Genomic DNA, 9,021 nt, shown 5'->3' with positions numbered 1-9,021 from the left:
CAATATAATGTAACACACCACACTCAACATATAACAAGCTGCTAGCTAGCTAATGCAACGTCCAACCACTGGAAGGCTGGTAGTATATGCTAATAATTATCAAGCCTAACTAAATTATATTAGAGAACTTTGATCAACAATAATCAAGTAATGCTTATTAGGATATAAATTAACAATATTAGGTTAATACTATATCAGAACAAGGAGCATATATTATATATGGGATATGCTACTCAGCAACGCATACATATAAATAAAGAGTTCCCCAAAAAAAATGCTCAACACAGAATTTGAGACAAATTAACTTTAATGTTGATGATGAGTGTACTAGAAGTTTGTTACCTTTTTGTTTAATTGGTATGATGAATCTTCCCTTTTACAATTACATTTATAATTACTACTAAAAAATTATATACTGCATATTTTTAGCATTTATTTAAGGATAAAGCATTATTGTGATTTGTGATCCATCTAGAAGAACTGTACATCATATATAGTACCTGTGTTGCAATTATTATAACAAATACTAAACAAAAAAGAAGGCATGCTGAACAATAAATAAATATATAAATCAAAATGTGATCTTATACACCAAATGCGATGTAAAAATGTTAAAAAACGCAAGGTTTTTTGAAATTTTGATGCCATGGAGGATGTCCAGCATTTTTTCTATAAACTGCATGCTTATTCTTTATTTAATTGAAGGTATTAAATCCTAGTTGCTGAGAATTTGTTTAATTTAGATGTTCACATAATTTAAACCCAAAACTTTGTTTAAAGTGAGATGAAATAAAATGGGTAGTAATGATGAAGAGAAATAAAACTCCATTGATGATTAGATATTGGGAAAATTTCAGCATATCATCAACTGAATTTTATTCGCTCACATGTCTGAATATATCAACACTTGGTCCCTTTTATTAGAAAAGAAAATGTGCATTCGTGGTTCAGCATTTGATGAGTTGATCTATGCTATGCTACATGGATCATATATATTCATTCTCTTTCACTCTCTCTCATTATTGTTTATTATATCATCTATAATCTCTTCATTCTCTTTCTGGGGTCCCATGCTGGCCCTCTGAAACGTTAACACCACATCATTCTTTTCTCGTCACCATCAGTTGCTGGTGGGTGGAGAGAGATTCCTCTCTCTCTCTCTCTCTCTCTAGCGCCACACTTTTATGAACTGAAAGCTTTTCCAGTAATCTAGCTCCAACTCAATACATCGATAAGGAGAGAGAAAAACTTTTGAGAGGGATCATTCTTTATTCTTTAAATTTATATATTTGTTTCTTGGTGTTTTACTTCCTATTTAACCCTACCTCTTCTTCATTCTCCCATTCCCTGAACGAACCAACCTTTCTTTCTTTTTCCTTTTACTTCTCTTTTTGAAGCTAAGGATCCTCGGGATCTATCTCATCACCTCCATCATTCTTGAGTGCACAAGGCCGTGATCCACTTCAATTCCCGAGGATCACTTTTAGTTGCTCTCATTAATTACCACTTTTTCTGTTCTCTTGTCCCCATCCTGTTCATTCCATTGCTGTTTTTTGGTGCAATTTCTGGAAGTAGCTCTTACAAAGACTTGGGTTATATATATTGATTTAAAAGGATTCTTATCGATAGAGAAATATCCCATCAAGTTGTACCACGTACAAGAAAAGTTTGGTTAATTTCATATACAACAGATCTACGTACAGCGATTCTACTTGGAGTTCTTAGGTGCAAGATATATCAAGCTAAGGTTGTTCTTTAAACTTGTTCTCATTATATATAATGCATATCTACTTTAGCATATTAATATGCGAGTATCTCTATCTATATTATTAAGGCATGACGAGAGAAAATATTACTGGTTTGTTTCTTTTAATAACTCAAGTCAACCAGCATAAGTCCAAAAAACAAAAAGAGACAACAACAAAAGACTGATGAAAACATGACATAATTAAAATCTTTGACATGACTTCGATCTGTGTGTTTCGGTTGGAATTTTTGTGTTCTACACCTACCGTGATTCATGTGCTTTACTTCAGCTTTTTATTTATTTATTATTCCCTTTGTTCTGGTTTTAATTTGCACCCGACAGATATTGATCTCTTTGCTTATTCATCATTCGACCGCAAAACAACCATGCTAGCTTTAGTTTATCTGCCTGTGATAGATGCCATGATCATTAGATTTTCCCAAACCGTTTTTATATATGTTTGAATGATCAGTCATCAGTTCCTAAGTCAGTAACATCGCTTCTTCTCTTAGGCAATTTTAGCAAACTATGCTGTAAGCCATTACGTACCTGCGTGAAATTCTTGAGTGCTCTATCAATTTTGCTGTAGGGTTGGCTTCAAATAGGGTAAATATTTGATGCTATATAATCAAACCCTAAATCTAATGGGGTTGTTTTGGAGAAATTTTATTAGCTGACGAGGCCGTAATTGTTTACGGTTGATTTTTCCATCCTTCTATATTAATTCTATATAGTGTTTGTATATAGCAACAGTATCTAAAGGGGAACATCAATTATCAACAATTATATATGTTATTATCTTCTATTCTTCATTTTCTTGTCCTTTGCTGTTGTTGAACCTTTTTTTTTTAATTTCAATTTTTAACCATGAACTTCCACTCAACACTACTATCATATCTTTTTTCCTCTTTGTTAAACTTCTAACTTGTAAGCACAAATCGACTTCAGGCAGCAGAAGATTCCTTCGAATTAGACCCTATCAAATACAGTCAACACTACTAGCTATTGCTGTCATTCATTTTTATTTTAAAACTGTTGTTAAGAATTTAACATATAACTGTGAAATTTACCATACAATACGTATATACATATGTACATCATGTTATTATTTGTAAACAAAAAACCAATTATCAACCAATTACTCATATAAAATACATGTTAAAATATATAATACAATTTAAAAATATGTAAAATAACACATTAATAAACACAAATTAAATTACGTGGCTAATAACACATTAATACACAGAAATTTTGCTGAAATTTTACAAGTAACAGAAGTGATATGATTTATTGAAATGCAGTAGGTTTGAAATGAACGCATTTTCACATGTTCCTCCTGGGTTTCGGTTCCATCCGACGGATGAAGAACTTGTTGATTACTACCTGAGGAAAAAGATAGCTTCGAAAAGGATTGATCTGGATGTGATAAAAGATGTGGATCTCTATAAGATTGAGCCATGGGATCTTCAAGGTACGTATGAGAACCACTAACATACATTAGTAGATAGAAATGAATTATAACTGGAGTGAGATGCATGCAGAAATATGCAAAATAGGAAGCGAGGATGAAAATGAATGGTACTTCTTTAGCCATAAAGATAAGAAGTACCCAACAGGGACTCGCACCAATAGAGCTACAAAGGCAGGATTCTGGAAAGCCACGGGAAGAGACAAAGCCATATACTCAAGCTCAAGCCATTGTCTCGTTGGTATGAGAAAGACTCTTGTGTTCTACAAAGGACGAGCTCCCAATGGCCTCAAATCAAACTGGATCATGCACGAGTATCGTCTTGACTCCAATCAGGAAGATGGCTGGGTTGTGTGCAGAGTCTTCAAGAAGCGGATGCCCACCCTACGCAACGTGGTAGACTATGATGATCAACTTCCCTTCATGCAAGGATCTCCATCCACTCACTATCCCTGCAAGCACGAGCTTCATCAATTCCAATACAACACCCATGATGCTTTTCTCCAACTTCCACACCTTGAGAGCCCTAATCAAGTTTTGAGTTGCGGCAGCCCCGTTATTGCACCCTATGCATACGCCGAAAACAACAACAATAATGGAACTAGTAGTACTAGTGCTTTGCAGTCCTATTCATCTGAACGCATTCAGCAACAACTTCACTTGCTTTATGGTAGCAATATTGAGCAAGCAGTAGTGATGGACCAAGTCACGGATTGGAGAGTGCTTGACAAATTTGTTGCTTCTCAACTCATGAGTCAAGATCAAGATCAGGCTTCCAAGGAAACCTGCAGCGTGGCTGATGAACAACATGTTGCTACTACTGTGCTTCCAAATGGATCCACGAAGCAGGAAATGGCGCCTCAGGATGACTATGTTTCAACGTCTGCCTCCAGTAACTGCGATATTCACCTGTGGAATTGAAGTCAATATTATTATATTATATATAGTAACTAGAATATGCATACTAATTATATATAGCAATTAAGTACAGTTTTAGCTCTACTGGAAAAAAAAAAAAAAGAAAAACAAGGCATTGCTCCGAGTTTGTGTACATAATACGCCCAAACGTCGTATTAAATATTCTTATTGTTGAACCTTTATTTTGTGCTGTATGAATGACTATCATCATCCACCAGATGCTAAATTTAAGTGTGTCTGTTGATGTTAAACTGGTTTCTTCATTATATATATGTAGTTTAATTGCATTTATTACTCATTAAATTTGTATACACATGTAGTCTCGATCAATTAATAATTGTATATGTACCTGGAGCTCATTATTTGATTCTCCATGAACCGGCAATTGTAAAGTCTTGAAACCTAAGCCAACAATTTGCGCCTTATAGCCAAGTGGATTTATTATACTTTTCTTGGTAAAAGAATGAAGTGATATATAGTGAGTCTCTGTAAATAGGAGATAACGTACCTGCATGTGGATGCATGCAAATTCAGCTGTAAATTAGCTAGCTAGTGTCATAGCTAACTCAGTGAAGGAGGAGGAGGAGGAGGAGTTGGAGGGATGCTCCACTAGTGCTGAGGTAGCGTATGTTCAAACTTTGATAATGCATGGTTTATATATACCCATAGGAGCAGTATGAAGGCAAATTAAAACATTCATTAAGCACCTCATCATGATGATAATGGAGAGGTTTGGCTGAATGTGATTTAAGGGAAACAAGTAGCCCTTTTTATGTGGGGGTATCGGAGTGAAGATAGAGTAGTAGAGCAATGCAATGCAATGGCACGACATAATGATTAGGCGTGCTTCCATCAACTTAATATCGTAATGCTTCCACTACTGTAGCCATCTGCAGCAACTAAAAATTATCAAGAAGTTAAGACAAAGTTACTCCTTTAATTTGACTCAATATATAGTGTTTATCATATAATAGTAGAAGAAGAGAATTAGCTAGCTAGGTCAATTCATTGGTCGCGTTCTCCTTGCATAAAAATTAAAAAGTAAACTAGCAGCACACCATGCGCATTGACATGCGGAATGTGTGAGTAATAATGGGGCCGGGGTTTGTTAAAAGAGCATTTTAATAATCCACACATGCTAAGCTAGCACCATTTTTTTACCATGTGCGGCGGCCATATTTACATTATGCAACATCACGCATGACATTCTTTATAACTACTTCCCCAAAAACCAAAGTAAACCTCCCACAGATACTCTGCTTATTATGTTTCCTTCTAATAAAACGATTAATAAAATAAAAGATGCTTGCTTTTCTTGTCTGAATTTGGTTAAAGACAAACTTATTAGATTCCATCCTCGTCAAATGTTTGACACAAATTGGACACGTTACATGTATATATACCAAGTGAAAACAGAACCAACTTTTTAAGAGATAAAAGCGGCATGGAGATGGAAACCCAAGATAACATTAGATTTCAGGCGTGGATTAGATGAGGCGGTCCAATAATAATCCAAATTGCTTTTTGAAAACCATGAGCAAGGAGCTGTATCGCCAAAGGGGAACATTCCATGGACCGGAGTGCACTGCTGGGGAAGGTGGAGGAGTGGGACAGGCTATTCTCCCTTCATCATTGTTGTTAATTCACTCTATTCTCTTTCTTCGGGCTCCACTAACTTGTTATGAAAACCCTCAGATATCTTATTATTAATTTCTAGTGCCAGATATTAACTTAGGTGACTTGAACATCGAGGATGAAAAAGTTTCATTGAGCACTATATAGTAATGGAAATGTTTTGTTATATACTGTATCAAACACTGTATTGAGATGCACTGTTTATTTGCGTGAAATTAGTATCGTATTTACAAAAATTCTAGAGCTAGCAACATGATTGATGTGGCGATATATCTAATATTTAGATGACTAAGACAAAAGGAAGAGTAAATTGCAAGCAACATGATTGATTCGTTAATTAGAGATTAGTTCAAAGCTTGGGTTACGAGTAGGGATAGATGGAATGTTCACCTCTAGTTTTGTATAATTGTGGGCTCTAATTAGAATTGGATTATACTATGGTGGATATTCCCATAATGACATCTTCACATGAAGATAGTATTGTAAATCATTAGACAATTTGACATATTTGACCAAATATATTTGACTAATTATCTAAGGATTTACAATATTATCTTCATGTAAAGATGTTACAATGTGAGTATTTCCTTGTATTATTACCTTCACCATAAGTTGCTTTCTCGCAAGTTGAACTTGGCTGGCTTCTAAGACCTAAAAATGCTACCTAAGCTAAGACTATCATAACATGGTGGATATACCTTTTTGTCCAAAGGATGAGGTAAACTAAAAAGATCGTGAAGACTGTGAGGATCAATCAGTAAATAGTTGATCAGTTCTGCTTTTTTCTGCATCAATGTCTTGAGAAGTTTCTACATACAATATTAGTGGTGATTAGTGTATGCTGCACTATGCACGAGATCACTCTATGTCCATACCCATTGCAAATTGTAAGACAAAAATATACAACAAATTGATCTTCAAGTTATATATATAAGTATTATGTGATATGCATGAGAAATCGTGTGATCAAAACACAGGAGAACTTTATATTCTCCCCAAATTAGCAAATATATCTGTTATCTTACAGGGAGAAAAACAGGGTTCACAAACAGGTTCTGCCCAAAGATCAATCAGTGTAGGCGTGAGTTGGTTTGAGGAGGATATACTCTGCATAGAGATGCCTCATTCATAGTCTCTTAAAACATATGGCCAAATGCGTGCAACTACTTTGCATCGCAAAGGCCAGTTGCTTCATCACAGAAACCATCTCGATCAAGCAGTTTCTGTGGTGGAGCACTTAACAGGGGAGACGACGGGCTGCCATATGCATTTCGTCGTTTGTTGCCACAACCCAAGCTTAATCTTGTGCTTACTCCTGTTACAGGATTTGTGCCGCTTGCATACTTGCATAAAGCCTACACCACAACATTAAGTTCATCGAACAGTTGTAACATAGTTAAATGTCAAGCAATGTAAGTACCACAGACCAAACAATAATTGGTGTACCTGCTTTTGTGGAAGGTCCAACACAGCATCACTGAAGTCAGCACCTTCAATGATGGCACCTCCAAGGTCACTCCGTGTCAGCACTGTTCTAAGGAGAATAGCATTTGTGAAATTGGCTTCATTAAGAACCTGTACTCCCCGGACAAGCAAAACCACATATAATCAAACCAACTAATGCATAGAAGTAATTAATTTGAGGTGTTAGTTACCATTCGATCCATCAAAGTGTCACTTAAATCGGCACCTGAAAAATGTCCAAGGGAAATGTAACAAAACTATAGTCACTAAATTTTGGAAGTTCTGCAGAGAAACTAATGCTCCATAGATATTCATATCCAAGCTTATACCTGTAAAATTAGCCTTGTATGCAACAGCTTTCTCAAGATATGCACCATTGAAGGTTGAACCGCTAAAATCAGATTCTCTCATATCAGCAGCTGTGAAATTGGCTCTTCTGTATCAGTCAGTAATTTAGAATGATCATGATTAGAGGACACATTGAAAAATTTTACATTGGGAATAAATTGAATAACTACTTTGAAATTACCTGAAATTTTCATTCACATGCACTGCTTTCCTAAAAGTAATGAACAAAAGAATTAGGCGACTATAGTTTTGGTTACAAGAAACCCGAGATTTAAAAAGCAAGGAAAGGATTCAGGAACCTGAGGTCGGCAGAACCATACTGAGCAGCGGATCCAATGCCGAATTCACCCCTCATTTCGGCCTCGAATTTGTTGAGATCAGCAAGGGCAGACATGTCAGAGCTGAAGGCAATAACTGCCGCTGCCAACGTGGCCGAAACCAGTTTCCCCCACTTCCTCCTGGGTTCTGTGTTTCTCTTCATTTCACATACAACTTTAAAAGCTCCCTTTGGATGGAAATAAGATTGGTGTACATTGCAAGTCTTGGATGCGTGAAGACAGCCTGTGGAAAGCGGAGTCAATGAATTCAGTGCCATTGGAGAAGAAGAAGAAGAGATGCAGTAAGTTTGGATTTGCACTTCAGCAACTCATTATGGAAGTTGAGTACTTGACTGGTGGTAATGTAGTAGCACACGTGTTCCACTATTATCTAGGCTCAGGATTCGGTGGTCCAGGAACCTTTGGACCACTTAGTGGTCCAAATAGAAAACATGTTTTTAGAGTTTTTTTATCAATTGCTATGTAGTCTTTGAACTAATTTTAATTACAAATTAACCTCATATATTTTATTTAATTATAAAAATAGTTTTTTATTTTATAAATTATTATTTTATCAATTATCTATTATATTTATTAACAATCAAATACAAAAATAACAACCAATTATATCCTCCATTCATCCTAATAATTCCAATTGATTAAAAAATTAACTTTGATCTCGTTACGTTCGTTTATGGCTTCCAAATCGTGTTTCCTTGAAATTCAATCGATTGGTTTTTCAAAACAATCGATTGAATGATAACTCAACTCAATCGATTGGTTTACACTATATCACAAAACAATCGATTGAAAGTTGTAAGGTAGAACGGTAAAAAGCTTAAACCAATCGATTGTTTATACTTTCCAATCGAATGAATACCTCAAAACAATCGATTGTTGTTGTTACTCAATCGATTGAGTTCACAAAAACAACATGGATTTGCCAAATACAATCGATTGGAAAGTGATGACATTGAAGTTTTAGCCAAATTCAATCGATTGGTAATGTAATCCAATCGATTGGAAGGTAATGAAATTGAATGTTTTGCCAATTTTAATCGATTGGTAATGGTACCCAATCGATTGAAATGTGATCTGCGGCTATTTCAATCTTGTTATCT

At 35.5% G+C, this 9,021-nt stretch overlaps 2 protein-coding genes and 1 long non-coding RNA gene across 3 annotated transcripts; 1 reads left to right on the top strand and 2 right to left on the bottom strand.

The window, feature by feature from the left end:
* Window positions 1-1,363: 1,363 nt before the first annotated feature.
* LOC130956220 (NAC domain-containing protein 7-like) lies at window positions 1,364-4,244 on the top strand. Its single transcript, XM_057883270.1, has 3 exons — window positions 1,364-1,747; window positions 3,052-3,221; window positions 3,292-4,244. Exons 2-3 carry the CDS (start codon window positions 3,062-3,064, stop codon window positions 4,137-4,139), a joined length of 1,008 nt encoding a protein of 335 aa, XP_057739253.1. The 5' UTR covers window positions 1,364-1,747; window positions 3,052-3,061; the 3' UTR covers window positions 4,140-4,244.
* On the bottom strand, window positions 4,049-4,864 carry LOC130956221 (uncharacterized). The gene is made up of 3 exons (XR_009077039.1): window positions 4,645-4,864; window positions 4,486-4,557; window positions 4,049-4,127 (listed from the first exon to the last, which is right to left on the bottom strand). It is a non-coding gene; the product is annotated as an uncharacterized LOC130956221 (long non-coding RNA).
* A 1,870-nt stretch (window positions 4,865-6,734) lies between these two features.
* On the bottom strand, window positions 6,735-8,246 carry LOC130954948 (thylakoid lumenal protein TL20.3, chloroplastic). Its single transcript, XM_057881722.1, has 6 exons — window positions 7,883-8,246; window positions 7,765-7,794; window positions 7,565-7,671; window positions 7,427-7,461; window positions 7,218-7,346; window positions 6,735-7,126 (listed from the first exon to the last, which is right to left on the bottom strand). Exons 1-6 carry the CDS (start codon window positions 8,176-8,178, stop codon window positions 6,935-6,937), a joined length of 789 nt encoding a protein of 262 aa, XP_057737705.1. The 5' UTR covers window positions 8,179-8,246; the 3' UTR covers window positions 6,735-6,934.
* Between the last annotated feature and the right edge of the window lie 775 nt (window positions 8,247-9,021).

Source organism: Arachis stenosperma, chromosome 10, assembly GCF_014773155.1.
Source record: "Arachis stenosperma cultivar V10309 chromosome 10, arast.V10309.gnm1.PFL2, whole genome shotgun sequence".
NCBI classification, from domain to species: Eukaryota; Viridiplantae; Streptophyta; class Magnoliopsida; order Fabales; family Fabaceae; genus Arachis; species Arachis stenosperma.
This window is presented reverse-complemented; position numbering and strand designations above follow the sequence as displayed.

Excerpts from the sequence above, each read along its gene's own strand:
- LOC130956220 (XM_057883270.1), top strand. The coding sequence starts at position 3,062 with ATGAACGCATTTTCACATGTTCCTCCTGGGTTTCGGTTCCATCCGACG. Across the intron at positions 3,222-3,291 it reads TGAGCCATGGGATCTTCAAG|AAATATGCAAAATAGGAAGC; the intron begins GTACGTATGAGA and ends AGATGCATGCAG.
- LOC130954948 (XM_057881722.1), bottom strand. The coding sequence starts at position 8,178 with ATGGCACTGAATTCATTGACTCCGCTTTCCACAGGCTGTCTTCACGCA. Across the intron at positions 7,462-7,564 it reads ATACAAGGCTAATTTTACAG|GTGCCGATTTAAGTGACACT; the intron begins GTATAAGCTTGG and ends GACATTTTTCAG. Across the intron at positions 7,347-7,426 it reads ACACTTTGATGGATCGAATG|GTTCTTAATGAAGCCAATTT; the intron begins GTAACTAACACC and ends CGGGGAGTACAG.